General features: G+C 45.4%; 1 protein-coding gene across 7 annotated transcripts in view; it reads right to left on the bottom strand.

Moving 5' to 3' along the window:
• The window catches only part of DGCR2 (DiGeorge syndrome critical region gene 2), a 100,306-nt gene that overhangs the window by 3,097 nt on the left and 73,713 nt on the right, over positions 1–23,496 (bottom strand). For 4 of the 7 annotated variants that reach the window (XM_047826590.1, XM_047826591.1, XM_047826593.1 and 1 more), the window contains 4 exons: positions 21,522–21,698; positions 8,400–8,603; positions 2,652–2,804; positions 1,451–1,687 (listed from right to left, as the gene is read on the bottom strand). In XM_047826590.1, the coding sequence (XP_047682546.1) occupies positions 1,451–1,687; positions 2,652–2,804; positions 8,400–8,603; positions 21,522–21,698 (771 nt within the window). Of the gene's footprint in view, positions 1–1,450; positions 1,688–2,651; positions 2,805–3,205; positions 3,302–8,399; positions 8,604–21,521; positions 21,699–23,496 lie in introns of all 7 variants that reach the window. The other 3 variants (XM_047826588.1, XM_047826589.1, XM_047826592.1) reach the window with 1 other exon arrangement.

Below are 23,496 nucleotides of genomic sequence, written 5' to 3'. Positions count from 1 at the left end.
CTGTGCTCACCCCCCACTTTTGCCACCTGGCCCGGTGCAAGGCGCAGGGGTACAGTCGTGAGCAAGCCATGGCAATGTGATATGGAGGGACAGGCTTTGACAGAGTCCGCAGAACAAAGTTGGGGGAGAGGGAAAGTCCTCTCAGACTTGTTGGAGGTTGAAGCAGGGCTCATGTGACACAAGGGATTACTGGGCCGGATGTGGGCAGGCGGAACAGGGGACACAGCCCCCAGAAAAGGTGCTGTGGCTGGAATATGGGGATGAGAATGTAGAAGACAGGACCAGAGCAGACAGCTCCACAAACCTTACCGGGATCTGTAGAAATCTCTGGTTTGAGGGAGGCTCTGTGGCAGCCCATTCCTTTCAGCGTGCCTGCTCCTTATTCCGGCTTTCTCCAAAAACTCAAGGCATGGGGGCCCGTTTCCTGGCTGGCTCCCCCCCCCCCCCCCCCCCCCCCAGCCTCAGCAGTCCTGTTACCTGCCCCAGGGAGCAACTGCTCCCTCACAGCCTGCTCCATGCAGCCATCTGGGACCCGCTGCCCTCCAGCAGCATCCCTGGCAGGAGCCTGTTCTACCCCGACCCCCTGGACGGCAGACTGAGACAGACTGTGTGTGCAGGGGTCAAATCCAGGTCTTGCCTGCACACCACAGAGAAGCAGTACTAGCAAAGAGGCCCAAAAACACAGCGGTGCTGGCCCCACGACACACATTCTGCTGTGCTGTGTGGGTGTGCAAGGAGCCAGGCAAGGAGTGCCAGGAGTGGGGCACTGCCTGCTGTCATACTGCAGGGGGTTGTGTGCATGTTAGAGGGTATTAACATGTAGGCAAACGGGATGGGACACCTGAGCTGCACATCAGGGACAGGAACAAGCTGGGCAATGGTGAGGAAACTGGCATTCCCTCTGTGCTACACAGACCTGTGAGGAATGATCTTCCACAGGAGCAGATGGACAAAAGACTTAAGCAGTAAGGCCAACATCACAGAACCAGTGCTTTCTTCCCATTTCACAGACAGGAAGGAATGTCACAAAGGCATCTCTAACAATTACCACATATGCACATGTGTCTTTGTGACCCAGCAGTTGGCTCTGGGCAGGCACCTGGAAGACCTGGGCCAGTCCTATCCCCACAACCGCCAACACCCGGCTCCCCATCTCTCCATACTGCCCAGCTGAGTGTGCCCCAAGGGCTGCTTGCTAACAGGTGTTCACGGGAGGAAGGCAAGGGGCAGCATGGCCACTGCCCACGGTCATCTGCATGTACAACCCTGGGAAGAGCCTGTCCACCAACAGGTGGTTCCACCTTAAATGGAAAGTCAAAAAGAAGCAGAAGGCCAAGGAAGAAGTGGAGGTTCAGGGTCCTGTGTACTGGGGAGGAGGACCAGTGAGCCTCTGGCTGCAAACAGAGGATGGCCAGTGATGTGCTGCTCCCTGTCCCTGGGAGGGAAGCACCTGCAGGGTCGTAGAACACGCTGTCGGGGTTAATGGAGGCCTCATAGGGCGGCGGTGGATCATCAGGCTGGTCGATGTCTGGGTACTTGTATGCGGTGTAGGGAGGAGGAGGGTCGTGGAAGTGGAACGTGCCGCCTTCTCCATCGTCAGAAAGGTGTAGAGGCGTGAGGCCGGTGCCGAACCCATCTGGGCCATAATCAAAGCCGGGGATCCTCCGGCCGAGGTTGAAGTGGTGCACTGAGCAACAGCAGGGAGAGACGAGCAACAGCTGAGTCACCCCAGAAGCCCACAGCATCTGACATCCCGACTGTCACACTTGTGTGCCCAGCTGCCCACATGAGAGCCCTGAAGCTCTGATGCGGACCCCCCTCCTTCAGAAAGTCCCTGCCCCTCACCCATGTACAACCCATCATGACATCCTGCCACTTGCACCGCCCAGTCCTCACCACATCTCTCCAGCTTGAGGGTCTTTGTAGATGACTAGGTGAAAACTGAGGGTCTGTGGAAGGGCTGTGCTGTGAGGCCCCTAACTGCAGCTGGCACAGTCCCTTTGTATTCCTACCACCTTGATTCAGGGCCCTCCCCGGAGGGTCTGTACCCATCCCACTGCTCCCCACACAGACTGGGGACTGGGCGCTAGGGAGCACAGCTTGCTCACTGACACAAGGTGATTCCAGCAGCCCTATGGAGGGCACAGGCCACAGCAGAGAACTCTCTTGCTGCAGTGAACTTGGGCTGAGGAGGGCCAAGTCACACTCTAAGTTGCCTGACATTCACGGGCGTCTGCTGCTCTGCCCTCTCTGCCCACGGCAGGTGGCCCCGCTCATGGTCCAGGCCGTCAGAAAAGGTAACATCAACTATCTAAACATACAGCAGCAGCTGCCTGTCCTGTTTCAAGGTCTGGAGGGCCGGGGAGCCTGGGGGCAGCTGGCACTGAGGGCACACCCCTCCCTCCACACATCCACGGCCTGATTTTGGGTCCCAAGGACAGCTCCTCTAGTTTCCCAGGTGTGCACTCAGCCCAGGAGCAGGTGAGTGGGTGGGACAGGGACACCCCACCAGGGCACCCCTATCATCTACACCCTCTTGCCTGTTCCCTTGCCCCCCCTTCCTACTTCCAGTACCCTCTCACCCTAAAGAGGACACAGCCCAGAGCAGGGCCCCCGCTGTGGCTATTATAGGTAGGGCCAAGCACACTCACAGTTTGCTCCAATCAGGGACTCAATGCGCTCCCGGCGCCTCTGGCGAAGCCGGTGGACCATGAAAAGCAGAAGCGACAGGATGAGGAAGGAGGAGATGCAGCTAACGATCAGACGCATCCCACTGGCCATGGAGTCAAACAGGCTGTTGCCATCTGTTACAAGGAGAGGAAAGAAATCGGCTGTTCTCAGAAAAGGAGAGCCTGATCCCCAGTGCTTAGTGCTATGGGAAGGCCACAGCCCTCCACCACCAGGCATCTATGTGGAAAAGGCAACTTGCTTCCTGATTCCCTGCACTTGACGTCTTAGGAGAGATGGGAAAAATGAAAACGGTTGAAAGTCAAGAATACTGTGGTTACATCAAAGGAGAGAAGCAAATCATGGGCCAGGAAAGATGTTTTACCTTCCAGTCTAGCACTCCTAAGTGCCAGGCAATGCGCCCCTTCTGCCTAAAAGCTGGCGGGTGCTGTGTTATGGGCCCCTGTGTCCCCAACCATATAGTACAAAATCAGGCAGATATGACCGAGCCACTGGACTCTAGACCAGGGATGCTCACCTGGGCGACTCTGCAACTTCCAGGGAACATTTGGCAATGCCTGGAGACTCTTTTGGTCATCATCAACCACTTGAGGGGTGGAGGCACTACTGGCATCTAGTGGGTAGAGGCCAGGGATGCTGCTCAACATCCTGCTATGCACAAGAAAGCCCCACATCACAGCACTCGGCCCCAAATGTTGACAATTCCACCCTGCCTTACCCTGGCGCACACCGGTGCTGGTCAGGTGCTTGCTATGGAGCTGCTGTGGGTAGGGCACAGATGGTGATCATGGGATGAGGGGTGAGAGAAGAAAACTTGCACTGGCTGAGTGCCTACAGTGTGACGGACATCTCCAGGGGCTCCTACCTAGATGAGATGAGCCACTCACACCAAGTCACAGAAGAGCAGAACCAGGAAGTGGTCCCAGGAACACCTGCCTCCACAAACCCAAAGGGAAGGGCAGGGAGGCTTCAGTGCAGGGAGGGGGGCAGGCACAGCGAGGAAGCGACCTATAGCCACTGGAAGCAGGACTCTGTGTGGGTGTAAGGGCCAAGGACTATCGTATCAATCCATACCAATGCAGATGGTCAGAGCTCACACTTGCCCTCCTCCCACGGGAGCCAGAAAGCTTCCCTCAAAGCTGCATTTATTGCTGACAACACTTGGGAAGTAAATATGTGGAAATGATACATTCTCTCACCAATTAGCTGTTTTTTTTGGCGCCTCTGATCCTCTTCCAGACTCAAGGGAACATTTTGTCTCTGTCTGTGGGAGGAAGTCTGTCAGCCCAGGGGGCTACTGACATGTCTATTAATTGGTGGTCAGCTCAGAGAGCGCAAGGGAGCACCTAAAGGAGCAGCCCCTTTGCAATGACTCTTAATCACTTCTAAAATAAACCCAAGGACACAGTCAAGGTCCCTGACCATTCCTCCATGATGATTACCAGGAAGGAGGAAGCATCTCCTAGAAGAAAGTCACCTGCAGTCAGACACAAAGAAGACAGCACTGTTCTAGGGTCAGAAGTCAGAGATCCCTGGGGACTCGCCACAACTGGTCCCTCCATGGGGCTGTGGACAGTACCAGACGGGGCTGTGTTCTGTCTTCCAGGCTACTGGTCCTTAGTTAACCCTTGGGCCCCAGAGGACATGTCTTGCTGGGGAAGATGCTGTTGCAACGGAAGGTGCCCTGAAGTTCACCTGGCCTGGCCCTTGGTCTGATGCTTGAGCCATCCCAGGTCCTTTTCACGCAGCTGCCCAGTCTGTGCATGAAGAACTTCAGTGATCAGGAACTTAACCATTTCACTGAGCTTGGTTACATGGTTAATGGTTTCAAATCTCTGTCAGAGATGGCAGGTGAAACAGAAGCTCAGCAGGAATCAGAGGCCAATGCCCTGGATTCTAACGTGGGCTCTGCTCCTGGCAGCTGCTCTGCTGGGCACCTCGTCTCACCTCTTGGGAGCCTTGTGACCCCAGGCTTCCCCAGGGCACCAGTGCAGGACGGGAATGGAGAGCACCAGTTGCTCTGTGCCTCAGCCACCCTCAGAGCTGGCAATTCTGTTATTTTCATCTTCCATTAGGTGTGGTGGCCCAAGTGCATTCAATTTGTTTCCCTAGTGACAGTTGAACATCTTTTCAGCTGTTTGGCTGCCATCATGTGTCTTCTGTGGTGAAGTGTCGTATTAAATCTTCTCCCCACTTTTTTAAAAAAAAGTTTATTGGGGCGCCTGGGTGGCGCAGTCGGTTGGGCGGCCGACTTCGGCCGGGTCACGATCTCGCGGTCCGTGAGTTCGAGCCCCGCGTCGGGCTCTGGGCTGACGGCTCAGAGCCTGGAGCCTGTTTCTGATTCTGTGTCTCCCTCTCTCTCTGCCCCTCCCCCATTCATGCTCTGTCTCTCTCTGTCCCAAAAATAAATAAATGTTGAAAAAAAAAAATTAAAAAAAAAAAAGTTTATTTATTTATTTTGAGAAAGAGAGAGAGCATGTCTAGGTGCAAGAGGGGGTGGGGCAGAGAGAAAGGCAGAGACAGAATCCCAAGCAGGTTCCGCACTGTCAGTGCAGAGCCCAATGTGGGGCTTGAACCCACAAACTGTGAGAGAGACCATGACCTGAGCTGAAATCAAGAGTCAGATGCTCAACTGAGCCACCCAGGCACCCCTCCCCACTTTTTAATAGGGTGGTTTCTTATTATTGGGGTTTATGGAGTCTTTATATACTCTGAATACAAGACTCTGACTTGTGTTTTGCAAATATTTTTTCTCTGCTGGTGGCTCATCTTTTCATTTCCTTAAGCAACTTTCAAAAGCAGAAGTTTTCAATTTTGATGAAGTCCAATTTATCAACTTTTCTTTTTTGGATCATGCTTTTGATGTCTGCTATAAATGTTGCCTATCCCAAGGCCACAAAGATTTTTGTTTTCTTTTACCAGACTTTATTTTTTTAGAGCCTATATTTTCTTCTAGAAGTTTCTGAATTTTGAGTCAATTAAAAAAAATTTTAATTTAAGTTTATTTATTTATTTAGAGAGAGAGAGAGAATGGGAGAGCAGGGGAGGGGCAGAGAGAGAAGGAGAGACAGAATCCCAAGCAGGCTCTGTACTGTCAGCACAGAGCCCAATGTGGGGCTTGATCCCATGAACCACGATCATGACCTGAGCCGAAATTAAGAGTCAGATGCTTAACTGACTGAGCCACCCAGGTGCCCCTTAAGTTAATTTTTATACATAGTAGAATGTGTAGTTAAAGGTATGTATGTGTATATATGTGTGTGTATATTTGCATATGGATGTAAAATTTTGCAGCACCATTTGTTGAAAGATTATCCTTTCTCTATTTAATTGTTTTTGTACCGTTGTCAAATATCAGTTAACCATATAAGTGTGGGACTATTTCTAGACTCTATTCTAGAGTCCACTGATCTATATATCTCTTGATAATACTGCAATGTTTTGTTTACCAGGACTGTACACTAAGTTTTACATCAGGTACCATGAATCCTCCAACTTATTAAAAACTGTTTTGGCTACTCTAATTCCTCTGCCATTCTACATAAATTTTAGAATCAGTCTGTCAATGTCTGCCAAAAGTCTGCTGGAATTTTGGTTGGGACTGCACTGTATCCATAGATAATTTGGGGGAATTAACTATATAATGATATTGAGTCTTATGATCCATGAACATGGTATACCTCTCCTTTTATTTACACCTTTGATTTCTTTCATCAGTATTTTATGATTTGTAGCATACAGACTGCACATATTGGTAGGGTTTATACCAAGGATTTCATGGTTTTGGTACTACTGTAAATGGTACTTTTCTTAGAAATTTCAATTTCCAACTGTTCATAGGCAGTATATATAAAAACAATGTAGTTTTATATATTGACCTTGTATCTGGAGACCCTGCTAAAGACACTTATTAGTTTTGGTATCTTTCCTGTAGATCCTCTGGGATTTCCTATGCAGACAATCATGTCATCTACTAAAAAAGATTATTTCACTTTTCTCTTCTGGTCTGGATACCATTTCATTTTCGGCATTGCCCTTGACCTCTTGAACAACCCTAAACAGAATAAGAGCAGATATCCTTACCTTATTGAAGGGGATACTTTCCCAAAGTCCCCAGTTTGGGTGGCAGTGTCTCTGTCCTTTTTGGAATACAGGCATTTCCCAGGAGAAAATGCTCCAACCTGGGAAGCAGTCAGGAGCCTGCAAAAGTAAGGCTGAAGCAAGAGGCAAGGAGAGGCCCTGGATAAGCTGCTCTGGCAGCACAGGAGAATGGCCTACAGCAGCTATGGTCTCATCCAGAGGCCCTGAAAGCCCTGCTCTGCTGAGAAGTCCTCAGGGTTGGTTAGGCTCTACAGGCCTTATATATATCTAATCATTCTTACAAAGCTTGGATGGAGAGGTAAGGCAACACTGGTAGACTCCTAAGAAATGGAATGAGAAGTCCAGGTGATGTGACTTGTGAAAGCCAGAGGTTTGACTCATGTGGAAAATAAGTGAGTTAGAGGCTCAGAGTGATGTGGCCAGGACACAGACCTGGTAAACAATGAATAGGTGCTTGTCAGAATCCCATAAGAATTCATCCTACACAAGAGGTAGCATCTACCATGTGGGATAGGGAGGCCCAAGTATACTTTCACTGAACTCCATGTTCCCTGATGGCTCCATATCTGACTGCACGTTTGGGACGTGTGCCAGAGTGCCCCATTTGGCTAAATCTCAGATACCGCTGACATTACTTTGCCCTCTCCCCAGAAGCCTTCCTGGCATGCAGGACATTGACAGCTCTCTACTCAAGGAGAGCTCTTGTTGTTGTGGCCCTCATGGGCTAACTCTAGCTGTTGCACCAGCACTAGGCAAACAGTATCTCCTTCACAGGGGCCCTGGAGGTTGGAGATGGCCTCCCTGCCCTGCCCAAGCTGTTCATCTACAGGGTCCACAAGCTCAGGAACGGCCACAAGTCCCTGCTCTCTCATATTGCAGCAGCCAAGATAAAAAACAAATTCATGCTTTTGATTTACATTTCTCTTAAGATCATGAATTTATAGAGATGCCAACTGCACTGGTGTGGAGAACAATCCAGCATGCTGTATGGAGTGTGATGCCCACTCATGGTCCTACAGATTACGTCGCTATCTGTTGCTCTTTAGTGTGTGTGTATGTGGAAAAGGAAGGAAGAGGGTTATCCAGAGACCACATGCCTACATAGTGTCTAACCACAAAGCACCACCTGGTAGAAAGGAGTTTTCTCTTGAAATTGAGGATAATATTTAATCTTTTTCTTGAAGATTTTAACAGTAAAAATCGAGGACTATAAGCAGTAAAAAGTGTCATTATCCTCCCGATCACCATAGCCAAGAAAGAGCTCAAGTAGGGACATAAGTCTTGAGAAAGACAGGCCAGGTCTGAAGCTATCATTTACAACTGATTCATGAACAGACACTCACACTCAAGTTAAAGATCACTGGTGCACAATACCTATTACCTGAGAGCTGACATGAGCCAACTTGAGAGGTGGCAGTTAGAGGAAGCTGGGTCATATGACACATACATGCCCACAAGAGTAATTGGCCAGCTCTGTGAACAAATGCTGCCATTGCTGCTATGCCATGTGCCATGAGCTCTCATAAGTCCCCACCACTGAGAAAGCAAAAAGACATGTAGGCTCCAGCTTGGAACAGGGAGGCTGACTCGTGACCCACCATCAGTCTCACCTGGGTCCAGGCACATGAACTTGCAGCACTCCTTGGGGTCCTTGCGGTACTGCTGGCAGCCCTGGGGCCTCTCACAGAGGGCAGCCACACACATCTCAGGCTCCCCACCGTGGCAGGTGCAGCTCAGGCATGGGTCGTCTCCTTTGGGGGTGAAATAGAACCCTTCATCCACCACATTGTCCTTGATGTCAACACATGTTTGACCTGCAACAAACCAAACACACACATGCCTACTACATATGCATTATCAGCAGGAGCCCTGACTCTCTCCACCTGGGGGGCAGATGACAAGAGAGGAGTTGGCAAGATCAACCTGGGAGCCCTCCCAGTGCTGGAGTGTGTGAGTCTGGCCCATGGCCGCAGGGAGTGGCTATCTGAGAAAGGTCACTACAGCTCACTATTAGGACAAAGCACACCTGGCCATGAGCCCAGACAGCTATGAGAGAGAAGAGTGCTAGATTCCTGGGAAAAGCCCATGGAGAAGGGTTTGCTTTTAAGTGTTTGCCTAAGCAGTTTACTTAGAGGTTTCCTCAACTTTAAGATGCAGCTGCCATGTCTACTAATCATTTTGTGACACATTTGAGAATGTGTCTCAAATGAGTCTCCCGAGAAGCTGCTAGTTCTGCTTGTGAAGACAGTTCAGCAGTCCTAAGACAGACACATTGAACTGTATGCAGAGCTGACCTGGGGCTAGAGAAAGAGAAATAGCCATGGCCAGAGATAAGAGGGAGTTGAGAAGTCAGACATTTTCTGCCAAAGTCAGCAAGCAGACACAGCAGATGCCTGGGGGAAGGGATGAGTGATGAGGCAGGGGCAGTTCTCCAAAAGATACATGCTCAGTGAAAAGCAAAGGGACATAAGAAGTCTGTTTCAGTGTCTAAATGGAATAGAGATGTCTAGAAAAACTCATCAGAAATCCCACAACCAGGGGTCTGTCCCTCACTTTAAGACTGGCTACATAACTCATGTGGTCAGAAATCTACATAACTCATGTGGTCAGAAATTTTCAGAGCAAGAAACTCACGTAGAATTGTTCTCTGCTAGAAGAGAAAAAGAATGAAGAAAAATGAGCAGCCTTCAGAGAAATGCAGGACACCATCAAGTGCACCATCACAGACAAAACTCAAGTACCAGAAAGAGAAGAGAGTGGAAAAAGAAGAAATATCTGAAGAAATAAGGGCTGAAAACCTGACGAATTCATTGAAAAACAAAACCTATGTATGTAGGAAGCATAACAAACTCCAAGTTGGATAAATGCACAAAACCTAAACACATCCAACACATCATAGTAAAAGTGCTAAAGCTGGAGAAAAGGTGAAAACCTTAAAAACAGCAAACCAGAAATGACTTGTTACTGATAAGGGGACTCTCAGAAGACTAACAGCTGACTTCTCGGCAGAAAGAACAGAGGCAAGAAGGCAGTGGGTAACATAACAATGGTGCTCAAAGAAAAAACCGTCAACTAAGAATCCCATATCCAGCAAACCCAGCTTTCCAAACTTGACAGCAAAATAAAGACTTTCCCCAGAGAGACAAGACCCAAGAGAATTTGTTGCTTTCACACTCACCTTACAAGAAATACCAAAGGAAGCCATTTTTTTACCCCCCCCTAAGGGAAGTTCTTCAGGCTAAAAGCAAGTGACCCTCAGAGAAGAATTTGAGTCCATACAAAAAAAAAAAAAAGGCACCAGAAAAGATAATTATGTAATTATGAAAGACAATATAAATGAGTATTTTTTCCTCTTAACTGACTGAAAAGGCAATTCTATAAAATACTGTCTTTATATAATGTTGTATTGGGCTTCTAACATATAGAAATGTAATGTATGTGTTTGCCAATAAAGCCCAAAGGAGGTGTGTGGAAGCAAAGCTGCTGTGGGCTAATACAATGACTGGAGGTGATAATTAATAACCATGTATTGTTGGTTTGTAACACTAACAGACCTAATGTATGTAATAGTATTACTATAGAAAAAGGGAAAGGAAATGGAGTTATACAGAGGTAACATTTCACATATCACTGAAATGAACCTTGCATCGATCTGAATAAAATATATATGGCAAAATGCATATGTACACGTACATGGAATTAGTGGTTATAGTTGCACTTACCTGTGAATAAACTAAAGTCCTGAATGGTATACTTTAAATGGGGGAATTGTAAGGTATAGAATCTTGGATTGAGAGTAACTTGTTTTGCGAGTGTTCCACAAGACTAGCAAACATTTCTAATAAATTTTAACTTGATAAACAAATGATAACTTGCAATACGATACTGAATGTCACGTGATCACAAAAAGAGTCAATGGTTCTTCTATCTCTTTCTCTCCCTGCAGGATTGTGGGTGATCATATCCTATGCTCAGATGCTCGGTCTCAGGCTATCGTGTTTGCAGTAATCGGTGATTTTTCAGAAGGTTGGAAGGTGCCCACACTGGCACTACTGTATTTTTTGTCACTTCAAAGCACCTATGGACAGTCCTTTGCTTTTCCATACAAGAATACGCTTAGGAATGCCTTGCTTCATTCTAGGTCAGGCTGCCTGCAGATACAGACCCTTTCTTCTCCTGCCTTATTGCCAGTTACATTAAATACAGTATATGACAAGAGTTTATTAATATTGTACTGTAGTCAACATCTGTGCGAGCATATGCAATGGCCCCCATGCAGAAAAAGATTCCATTGAGGCAACAGATAACAGTGATTCCGTTAGTGATAATGAAAGTTATCTTACATGATAACCCTCCTCTCTCCTGTCTCCCTCACACCAGCCATGAAAGTTTTCAAAGGTAAGTGTAGGTTAATTTATTTTTCTTTATATTCTGTGTTTTGTTATTCTGTACTATATTATAGTATTGTAATAATTTTTATATGAATATTTTTGGGTTGCAGAACAAATCACCTGAGTTTCCATGATTTCTTATGGGGAAATTTGATATACAGTGCTTTGGATTACGAGCATGTTTCTGGAACAAATTATGCTTGCAAACCAAGGTTTCACTGTGTGTGAATTTTATCTCGATAAAGATGTTAAAAAAAATGATGGCTGAGATCTTTCCATAATTAATCAAACACATAAATTTGTCCTAAAAGGACAAATAAAAATAAATCAATAACAGTGTGATGAAATCTCAGTGTATCAACAAAGAGAAACTCTCAAAAGCAACAAGAGAGATGAAGATTACCTACTGTTCTGTGTTCCTTTAGGTAGGCCAGTCAGGTGTGGCCACAAGAGAAGCGACAAGGGAGGCACAGGAAAACAAAGAGTATTATACTCATAGGTCCTGAACCGACAGAGTCCTTGCATGCCAAGAGGGATCACACAGGAAGAGCACCAAGAGTGCTGCTCAACCAAGTGGGCGGGGAGCAGAGAAGGAGCGAGGACCCACAGCAAGAGCTTTACTGGGGGTCAGGGCAGAGAACACAAGTAAAAGCAGGAGGGGATTTCACTGGGGCATTTGAAACGTCACTAGGTCACAGACAGGGAAGGAACAAGAATGGGAACTTATGGCAGAGGCCAACCTTATTACACTGGGGCCCCTGGCCACCTGGATGGGGTGCTCATAGCAAGTAATAAGTTTTAAAATTTATAATGCACCTACAAGGAAAACCAAGGAAAGGTATACAACAGTTCAGAACAAGGACAGGCAGAAACAATAAAATAACATCTTCAAAGTTTTGAGAAAAAGTAACTGTTAACCTACAAATCTATACCCAGATAAACTAACATTCAGGATTGGAGGCAAAAATTACAGACTTTTCACACAGAGAGTAACAGAGTGTAACACTAACAACACAACCTCTTCTCAAAGAGCTGCTGAAGAACACATTTGAGAGATAAAAAGCCAAATGCAGAAAGAAGTGGGGTGCAAGAGGAAATAATAAATAAGAAACTGATAAACATATGAGCAAATATATATATAAATGCTAACTTCATAAAACAAGTGATTCATTTAAGAAGTGTTGAAACAGGGGTGCCTGGGTGGCTCAGTTGGTTAAGCGTCCAACTCTTTTCTCTTTTTTTTTTAATGTTTGTTTATTTCTGAGAGAGAGAAAAAGAGAGCAAGCAGGGGAGGGGCAGAGAGAATCAGAAGAAGAATCAGAAGCAGGCTCCGGGCTCTGAGTTGTAAGCCCAGAGCCCAATGCGGGGCTCAAACCTACAGACCGCGAGACCATGACCTGAGCTGAAGTCAGACGCTTAACTGACTGAGCCACCCAAGCACCCCTCTTTTTTTAAAGTTTATTTATTTTGGGGCGCCTGGGTGGCGCAGTCGGTTAAGCGTCCGACTTCAGCCAGGTCACGATCTCGCGGTCCGTGAGTTCGAGCCCCGCGTCGGGCTCTGGGCTGATGGCTCGGAGCCTGGAGCCTGTTTCCGATTCTGTGTCTCCTTCTCTCTCTGCCCCTCCCTCGTTCATGTTCTGTCTCTCTCTCTGTCCCAAAAATGAATAAACTTTGAAAAAAAAAAATTAAAAAAAAAAAAAAAAAAAAAAAAAAAAAGTTTATTTATTTTGAGAGAGGAAGAGGGAGAGCTTACACATGTAAGCAGGGGAAGGGCAGAGAGAGAGGAGGAGAGAGAATCCCAAGCAGGCTCCATGCTGTTAGCGCAGAGCCCAGTGGGGGGGCTCCACCTCATGAACCATGAGATCATGGTTCTGAGGCGAGATCAAGAGTCAGACACTAAACAGACTGAGCCACCCAGGTGCCTCAAGCATCTGACTCTTGACTTCAGATCAGATCATGATCTCATGGTTCATGGGATCAAGCCCCATTTCTGGCTCTATGCTGACAGTGCCAAGCCTGCTTGGGATTCTCTCTCTCTCTCTCTCTCTCTCTCTCTCTCTCTCAAAAATAAGCATAAAAAAAATAAAAGAAATGTAAAACAAAGTAAAATGAAAGTAACAGACAACATGTATACCCACACTTGAAGCTGGGGAACAACTAGAGCTAAAGCAATATAAGGTCTTTGTATTAACCAGGTGGAAGTTAGAGGCACTGTCTTTAGATTTAAAAAACAAATCAATTATGCCCTTTAAAAATGTAAGGATAACCACTAACAGGAAAGGCAGATATAATTTCTGAACCAGTATAAGAAAAAAAGAGACTAGAGAAAAGTTGATTAATCTCATATGAGTCAGTAAAAGATTTAAAAAAACAAGCAAAATTCTGGGTAAAGAGCACAGAACAAGGTGCTAAAATCAACTTGAAGACTTAATTAAAAGAGTACAAAAAGACATATTAAAAGGAAGCTAGCACAAAAATATTATGTAATAATAAAAATAGTTCATATATATTGAGAGCTTTCTCTATGCCAAGGACTATTCTTTGCACTGAGCATATGCTAACTATCTCTCCCAACAACACAGTGAGGTGGGTGCTCTACTACCCCCTGGTTCCTAATGTGGAACCCAAGGACAGAGCTCAAGAAATTGCCCAAAGCCAAATCTGGATTTAGTCTGGCTATCTATTAAGCCTCTTAACACCATTTTGTAGCTACCACTAGAAAAGAAGTAAGACTTTAAGCAAAGCTAACAAAAACTACTATGGATAAAAAGGGATTGTTAACATCATGATAAAAAGGTTCAATTCATCAAAAAGATATAATAATTATGAATACTTATGCCCCCAGTAACATGATCTCAAGACAAATAAAGCTAAAATTAGAGAATCATCAAGGAAGAATGGATAAATTCACATCCACAGTGAGAGATTCAAAATATATCTCTTTTTAACAATTGGTGTATCATGCAACCAAAACAGACCTGAACAATCCAAGAGTTTAAGCACATATGGAACAGTAACAAAAATTCTAACAAAAGAACATGGGAATGACTTCCTGGAAAGCAGAAATATACTGACTAGTTAGGGATAGGAAGCATCTTCTGGAGGTTGGGAATATTCCACATCTTGATTTGGGAAGTGGTTATACATGTGTACAAATTCATGAAACTTGCATTTAAGGGAAAACTTTGCATACAGGGAAACTAAACTTTAAATGCCTTATGTTGGAAAAAACTAAAAATTAAGGAGATAAGGATCTAACTCTAGAAAATGGAAAAAGAAAAGGGTAAACTTAACAAAAGTAAAAGGATAGAAATTGACAGCAGAAAACAATAGCACAGAAAACACATACACAACGACAATCAGTTACTATCCAAAGCTGGTTATTTACAAAGATGAATCAAAGAGTCAAATCTTCCATAAGACTAATCAACAAAAAAGGAGGAAAGAATAAATATTAGGAACCAGGGGAGCCTGGTGGCCCAGTCAGTTAAGCGTCTGATTCAGGCTCAGGTCATGATCTCGCGGTGAGTTTGAGCCCCACGTTGGTCTCTGTGCTGACAGCTCAGAGCGTGGAGCCTGCTTCAGATTCTGTGTCTCCCTCTCTCTCTGCCCCTCCCCTACTCATACTCTGTCTTTTTCTGTCTCAAAAATAAACATTAAAAAAACAAAAGGAATAAAAAGAAGGTCATAATAATAAACATGAATGTTTCAAAAATCTTAAGAGAATGCAGAGAGAATTATATGTACAAAAATGAATTAGAAAATGTAGACATATAGGCAATGCCATAGATAAATAGGACTTACCAAATTGACTCAAAAAGAGCCAGAAAACTTGAGTATGTCCATAATCATTAAAACAACTAAATTAGTATCAAAGATCTACATCCAAAATACACACACACACACACACACACACACACACACACACACACACACACGTCTTAGCTCTGTTCACTGAAAGGGCATGAAAGTCATGAGCATAACTAGTGCCTAGGTCCTTTAAGGCTCTTTGGAAAAAGTTTGAGTCCAGAGAGGACAAGATGAACTAGAAAAAGAAAGCAAACAGAAGGAAATAATAAAGAGCAATAATCAAGTGAAATTGAAAAAAGAGAAAAATCAATGAATTAAAAAGCTGCTTCTTTAAGAAAATCAACCAAATCGATAAACCTCTCAAGACTGACAAAATCAAAATGGGAGAAACACAGATTACCAAGAGCAAGAATGAAACAGGGATTATTACTATAAATCCTGCAACCATAAGAAGGTTAATAAGAGAATACTATGTATAACTTTATGCTCATAAATTTGAATACTTACAAGAAATGAATCAATTCTTTGAAAACCACAAACTATCAAAAATTCACTCAACATGAAACAGACAATCCAAACTGTCTTATAACCATCAAATAAGTTGAATCCATAATTTAAAAACTCCCCGCAAAAGAAATCTCAGGCCCAATGGTTTCACTGGAGAATTCTACCACAAGTAGGTACGGTTATAAAGGAATAATAGGGAAGATCTTTATGGTGTTAGAACTACTCATATCTTGACTATGTTACAGGAACCTACACAAGTAATAAAATTCTATAGCGCTCTCTCTCTCTCTCTCTCTCTCTCTCTCTCTCTCTCTCTCATACACACACACACACACAAATGAGTACAAGTAAAACTAGAGATGTCTGAGTAAGTCAGTGGATTGTGTCCAAGTCAATATCCTGGCTGTGATATTATACTATAGTTTTGCAAAATGTTCCCATTTGGGGAAATCAGGCAAAATGCATAAGGGATCTCTCTGTCTTATTTCCTTTAAATGCATCCGAACCTACAGTATCTCAATAAATAACGTCAAAAAAAGGGGGGGGGTGCGCCTGGGCGGCTCAGTCAGTTAAGCATCCGACTTCGGCTCAGGTCATGATCTCACTGCTTTTGTGTTTGAACCCTGCATCGGGTTCTGTGCTGATGGTTTAGAGCCTGGAGCCTGCTTCAGATTCGTGTCTCCATCTCCCTCTGCCCCTTCCCCACTCACACTATGTCTCTCTCAAAATTAAATAAATATTTTTTTTAAAAGCCAGCATAAATGGATCAAATTAAGCATAAAAATAATGGTACTGATGAATTATAACCCAGCTAATGTAATAAAAATCCAAGAGTGCATTCTAATACAAATAAAGAAATTAATCAATGGGGGAAAGGGGAACGCTTTTCCTTACAAAAGAATGCCAACTAGTAAATATGGAAGAAATGAAAGAGTTAGAAAATTGCCAATACATGCTTAACATCAGTGGGTACAAGTTTGATGAGGAACAGGAATTTTACATAGTTTCAAAGTATCTCTCCACATATTATTTATTAATTTAAAAAAGGGAAAAACCGGAACTTCACAGTGGAAAAATCTGGCAGGCATAACTTTAATCCAGGGATCAAAGTTAATGTCACCAACATCAGGGCAAAGTGATACCATATGCCTCATGATTTGATATATCTAAGAAGCTAAATACACAGACAATGGCCAGGCCATACATGACAACAGAGCTCTGACCCACCACTTCTGCAGCAATCAGCCCAGAACATTCAGGATTTGGTCAATGACAGCCAGCTTCCCTGCTTTTCCTTCCACACTTCCAGGGCAGGAACCAGCAGAGAAAGCCAAATATGCTCCTCAAACCAATCACCTCAACTGGCTGGCTTTTTTTTTTCAATTTTTAAAATGTTTTTTATTTTTGGGGGTGCCTGGGTGGCTCAGTCGGTTAAACATCCAACTTCAGCTCAGGTCATGATCTCACAGTCCGTGAGTTCGAGTCCCACATCAGGCTCTGTGCGACAGCTCAGAGTCTGGAGACTGCTTTGGATTCTGTGTCTCCCTCTCTCTCTGTCCCCCACTCCTTGTGCTCTGTCTCTCTCTCTCTCTCTCTATCAAAAATAAAAATTAAAAAAAATGTTTTTTAGTTTTGAGAGAGACAGAGCACGAGTGGGGGACAGGAAGAGAGAGAGGGAGACACAGAAACAGTAGCAGGCTCCAGGCTCTGAGCTGTCACCACAGAGTCTGACGCGGGGCTCAAACCCATAAACTATGAGATCATGACCTGAGCTGAAGTCGGACACTTAACCACCTGAGCCACCCAGGTGCCCCTCAACTGGCTGGCTTCTAGTCAGCTTGCTCCCAGTTTCCCATGCCAACCGCCTCCACGGAGGCACACACCAGGAGCCTTTAGGGCACTGGTGAAAACCCCCGGGTGTTGGATCCACAACTCCAGCTGGAGGCGGGACAGATGCACCTTGTGAAGCCCACACACTCTAGGACATCTGCAAGATACAGACTCTCTAAAGAATGGCCCAAAGGGAAGATCTAAAGCAGAAGGGAGAGCAGACATTAAGAGCCCTCTGGAAAACCAATCCACCCAGACACAAGGAATCTACTGAATATGAAGGCTGGGGAGTATGGAGGGTATCCACAGTACAGCCCAAATCCTGCCCAGACTGATCCCTGCCACCATTACTGTAAAGACTCTTCTACACAAAAGTCCTATCAGAAGGAAAGAAAGGCAAGGAGCGCCTGGGTGGCTCAGTTGGTTAAGCAACCGACTTCGGGTCAGGTCATGATCTCACAGTTTGTGAGTTCGAGCCCCGCATAGGGCTCTATGCTGACAGCTCAGAGCCTGGAGCCTACTTCAGATTCTATGTCTCCCCCTCTCTCTACCCCTCCCCTGCTCACGCTCTGTGTCTCTCTGTCAATAACAAATAAACGTTAAAAAAAAAAAAGAAAAGGCAGATAACATACATGATGGAAAATTCAGCAGAGAGATGAAAACTCAAGAATCAAATAGAAACACTAGAAATGAAAAACAGACAAAATGTAAAAAACAAACAGGTGAGGGGCGCCTGGGTGGCTCAGTCGGTTAAGCATCCGACTTCGGCTCAGGTCATGATCTCATTGGGAGTTTGAGCCCCATGCTGGGCTCTGTGCTGACAGCTCAGAGCCTGGAGCCTGCTTCAGAGTCTGTGTCTCCTTCTCTCTCTGCCCCTCCCCACTTGTGCTCTGTCTCTCAAGAATAAATAAATGTAAAAAAAAAAAAATTTATTAAAAAAAACAAAAACAAAAAAACCCCCAAAGAGGCGAAAAATGTCATTAGTGGGCTTATCAGCAGACTTGACACAGTAGAACATGGAAAGAAACAGTAAAACATATTAATAGAATTACTCAAACAGAGGCACGCCTGGGTGGCTCAGTCAGTTAAGCATCTGATTCTTGATTTAGGCTCAGGTCATGATCTCATGGTCGTGAGATCAAGCCCCACACTGACTCCTTGCTGAGCATGGAGCCTGCTTAAGATTCTCTCTCCCCTTCCCTCTGCCCCTCTTTTTTACCACTGGTGCATGCACGCTCTCTCCCTCTCTCTTAAAACAACAACAACAACAACAACAACAACAACAACAACAACAACAAAAAAACCCAAAACAGAAAAGAAAACAAAACAAATTACTCAAACTGAAAGACAAAAAGGAAATTAAAGAAACACTATAACTAAATGCAGTGCATGATTCTGGACTGGATCCTGGACCAGGAAAAAAAAAAGCTCTAAAGTATATTATTGAAACAATTGACAAATCGGTCATAACAAATTATAGATGACTGTAGGGCACCATACCCATGTTAAATGTCCTATTTTGATAATTGTGCTGCAGTTATACAAGAGTGTGTCCTGGTTCTTAGGAACACGATAATTATTTAGGCCTTGAGGGCATAATATCTTCAATTTACTCTCAAATGGTTCAGAAGAAATACGCTGAGAAAAAATGACGAGCAAACATGGCAAAATACAAGTAATTAGTGAATCTATGCAGGGGGCATATGAGAGGAAGTTCTTTATACCATTCTCACAACTTTTCCCTAAGTTTGAAATTACAGTGGACCCTTGAACAATGCAGGGTTTAGGGGCACTGACCTCTGCATAGTTGAAAACCCATGTATAACTGCTGTCTCCCCAAAAATGTATGTACTAATAGTCTACTGTTGACCTAAAGTCCTACTGATAACATGATCATTAATACATATTTTGTATATATATTAAATACTGTATTCTTACAATAATCTAGAGAAAAGAAAATGTTATTAAGAAAATCATAAAGAAAAGAAACTATGTTTACAATAGTGTTACTGTATTTACTGAAAAAAATCCATGTATAAGCGGATTTAAACCAGTGTTGTTCAAGGATCATCAACTGTGTATCAAGAATTTTTTTTGATTATTTATTTTTGAGACAATGCGAGAGACAGAGTGCAAGCAGTGGAGGCTCAGACAGAGGGAGACACAGAATCTGAAGCGGGCTCCAGGCTCCGAGCTGTCAGCCCAGAGCCCGACGCAGGGCTCGAACTCACAAACCATGAGATCATGACCTGAACCGAAGTCGGAAGCTTAACCGACTGAGCCACTCAGGCGCCCCTCAACTGTGTATCTAAATACCAAATTAGAAAATCACCCTCCTCCCAGGCCCAGATGGTCTTAAAAAGTATGGTCTAGCAAATACTGAAGGACAAGATCATCCCCAACTTGTGCAAACGGACTTAGAGACTGGTAAAAAAGAATGCTTCCCAACTCATTTCATAAACTGAATACAAATATATTATAAAAACTAGTCAAGGAAAGCACAGAAAAGGACCATAACAGGCCAAGCTCACTTCTTAAAGGAGTTCAGAAATCCTAAATAAAATTATCAGCCAAGCAAAACCAGAACAGATACACAAAAACCCTGAGATGGTTTAATATCAGAGAATCTACTAATGTAAAAAAGTAAATGACAAATTAAATCATGTAACATAAACAAAACAGCAATATAAATCAGCAAAGAAGAAAAACCACGTAATCTCAATAAATGCAGAAAATGCATTTACATTTTTGTAATGTAGAAATTCTTGGCAAACTAGGAATACAAGGTACTTCCTTAACCTCAAATTTCCTCAGTCTTTTTAAAAAATTTTTTTTAACATTTATTTATTTTTGAGAGACAGAGAGAGACAGAGCGCAAGCAGGGGAGGGGCAGAGAGAGAGGGAGACCCACGATCCGAAACAGGCTCCAGGCCCTGAGCTGTCAGCACAGAGCTGGACATGGGGCTCAAACTCAAGAATGCGAGATCATAACTTGAGCCAAAGTCCGACACTCAACCAACTGAGCCACCCAGGTGCCCTGGTATTTTCTCAACCTTAAGGAAAGTACCGCACCATATTTAACGCTGAAACGCTAAAAGCTTTCCCTTATAGGTTGGGAGGATAAGAAAGCTCACTACCAGCACTTCTAATCAACACTACTCTAAAAACCTTGGCAAGTAAAGGAACACGAGGGGAAAACAGATAAAAAAATAAGTCAAAGATTTGAAAAAGGACACAAAAATGTCTAAATAGAAAATCTAGGAGAATCCAACCAAATAAGAATTCTAATAACGGAGCTCAGAAAAATGGATTCATGCTGAAGAAAAAAAGGGTCAAGAATTGACAACATAAGGGGCAAAAGCAAGGTAGAGAAGCCCACCACTAGCTAGGAGGATGTATCCCAAAGCTCCCGTAAAGACAGCGTGGTATCAACATGGACTGACAAACAGCCAAGGGTCAGAATGGAGTCCAGAAACAGGTTCAGACATCTATGAACCCCATGACAAATCAGCAGGCAAGGGGATGATGGTCCAAATTAATGGTGCTGAGATCATCGGCTGCAACCCAGCCTGCCTCACATGCGCCTCTGGATTCAATTCAGCCCTCCGCCCACTGCAGAGGGGCCTGGACGAGGAGCCCTGCCCTCAGTATGCACAACACACTGCAAGTCCCTGAGGCTGGAGGAGACCTTCATGTGGAATGTGGGCAAGTGAGCGGGAAGAGCAACAGGGAAAGACCATGGGCTGAGGTGAGGACTGGCCCAGCTGTGAAGTAAGCAGTCTTGGAAAGACCTAAGGAGAGTACGGATAGGTGACCAAGGCAGTCAGAGGTTCCAAGACCCCACAAGATGTAGCATGCCCTCTGTCACCATTCTCATTTAATCTCCTAACAACAATGAGGTGTGGAGGGCAGGAATTGTCACCTCTATCCTGGGAAAGAGAAAGGAGGGCTCATGGATATCAACTGTTGCCCAGATTCCTGCCCTCCCCCCACGGCACCTGTGCCCCTTCAGAGTGGCGTGTGAGCCAGGCAAGGAGCTCCTGCCACCCCACTGAGACATAGGGGTCTGGCTTGGTGCACTGTGATGTCAAAGTCTACTCAAGGTCAACACCAAGGTCCAGAGATCAGACAGCCACAAACTCATGAGAAGCACTTCCTCACAGCTTACTAGGAGTACCGGAAGAGGTGGCTTACTTCTTTTACAGAGAAATGAAGATTTCTCATAGCAGTTCTCCGCATGCCAGCTGTGCAGGTCGTGGTGGCGGAGGGTGGGGAAGTGGAAGCACTGGAGCTGGGCGCAGAACACGTTGTCGCTTTCCGACATGGCCGAGGCAAAGATGGGGTCTGGGGGCAGGAACACCTCTGAGGAGCCTGTGGGAGAAATAACGTGATGTCAGCATACGTACCAATCACATGGAGTACTTGTGGGGACTAATGCCCCCAAACTGGATCATCAAAGGGCCTGTGGGCCACCAAGTGCTAGCTGCACTGTGGTCAGGGCATTCATTCACGACCTCTCCTAGTTTCTGTGAGCACAGCTCTGGACAACGTGAAGAGTAGAGTAGTGGGCCAAGACACGGTGGATTAAAAAGTATGAGTTCAGACAGATAAACAGACAAATAAACAGAGAAGGGAAGGGAAAGTCCTCTCTTACAACAGGGTATCTACTAGTAAAAGGAGAAGGGCTTGAAAAGGCCCTCACCGCACACACCCGGAACACACAGTTCAGGCAGGATTATGACTCCAATGCCCACCAGGGGTAGCAGCTGGCAGGCTGAACTGGAAAGCACTGGCTCCCTGGGACCCCCTCCCAGCTCCAGGGAGACCTGTCGCTCACTGAACTCCTTCCTTCCGACCTGGGATCAGGCAATCAGAAATCACGCTGCCCTGGCAGCCCAGGGTTGGGGTGCAGTGGTGTTGGGAGAGGGGGCCATGAACCCCTAAGCCTCTCTTCTGCAATGTTCCAGATGTGGCTCTGGCCACACCTGGGGCACAGCACAGCCAGCCCCCAGAGTCCATTCTCTAGCTCAGAGAGCCCCCCCGACACTGGACCACCAGAAGATTCCTTGAGGCTAACCCAGCCGTGGATCACTGGAGATAACTCTCATTTTACTCAGATGGCAGTGCAGTTTACCCTTTAGCAGAAATGAGGCATTCCCATACATGCCTTTTGAACTCTATTTGCTCCCAACACGAAGCGTGCAGGTCAGTTTTGAAGATCCAGCCAGTTTGAAGGCAGGGCTTCATCCCACAGACACTGGGAACATGGCCTCCCAGCTCCCTGATAAGGGTGGGAAGATGGGCTTTCAGGAAGCATGGCGGGATAGAAGCCCAGTCCCCAGCTGACACCCTTGGCTAGGGGATTTTGAGGCCCCAGTGGCTGGACTCACAGGAAGGCCATGGACAGAGGGTAGGGGAGGCGGCTGGGCTCTTTGCAGTGTCTTCTCACACCATTTGGGGAGCCTGCCTCCATTGCTAAGAGTGGGTGCTGCCTTGAGCACTGTTGTCTTTCCTTTGGGCCCTCTACTCCCCAACAAGGCTTCCTGCATCCCTTGTGTATCTTCTTCTCCTTCAGATGCCCCTTCACCTGGGGAGTTGCCTCCCTTCTTAAAAACTGTTTTCTTGGGGCGCCTGGGTGGCTCAGTTGATTAAGCGTCCAACTTCGCCTCAGGTCATGATCTCACAGTTTGTTAGTTTGAGTGCTGCATCGGGCTCTGTGCTGACAGCTCAGAGCCTGGAGCCTGTTTTGGATTCTGAGTCTCATTCTCTCTGCCTCTCCCCCACTTGTGTTCTGTCTCTCAAAAACAAATAAATGTAAAAACTAAACAGTTTTCTTCATTATTTGGCTTCTTGTCTTATAGGCCAAAAATGGAACAGATTCATCCCACCCTTATTTTATTTTATTTTTTTAATGTTTATTTATTTTTGAGACAGAGAGAGACAGAGCATGAACGGGGGAGGGTCAGAGAGAGGGAGACACAGAATCGGAAACAGGCTCCAGGCTCTGAGCTATCAGCACAGAGCCCAACGTGGGGCTCGAACTCATGGACCGCGAGATCATGACCTGAGCCGAAGTCGGCCGCTTAACCGACTGAGCCACCCAGGTGCCTCTCATCCCATCCTTTATAAAAGAAACAAGTCTTTAGCCATGAGTCTATCTGCCAGCCCA

Source organism: Prionailurus viverrinus, chromosome D3 (genome assembly GCF_022837055.1).
Source record: "Prionailurus viverrinus isolate Anna chromosome D3, UM_Priviv_1.0, whole genome shotgun sequence".
Lineage (NCBI taxonomy): Eukaryota > Metazoa > Chordata > Mammalia > Carnivora > Felidae > Prionailurus > Prionailurus viverrinus.
The sequence above is the reverse complement of the archived record's forward strand: the minus strand, read 5'-3'. Positions and strand labels throughout refer to the sequence as shown.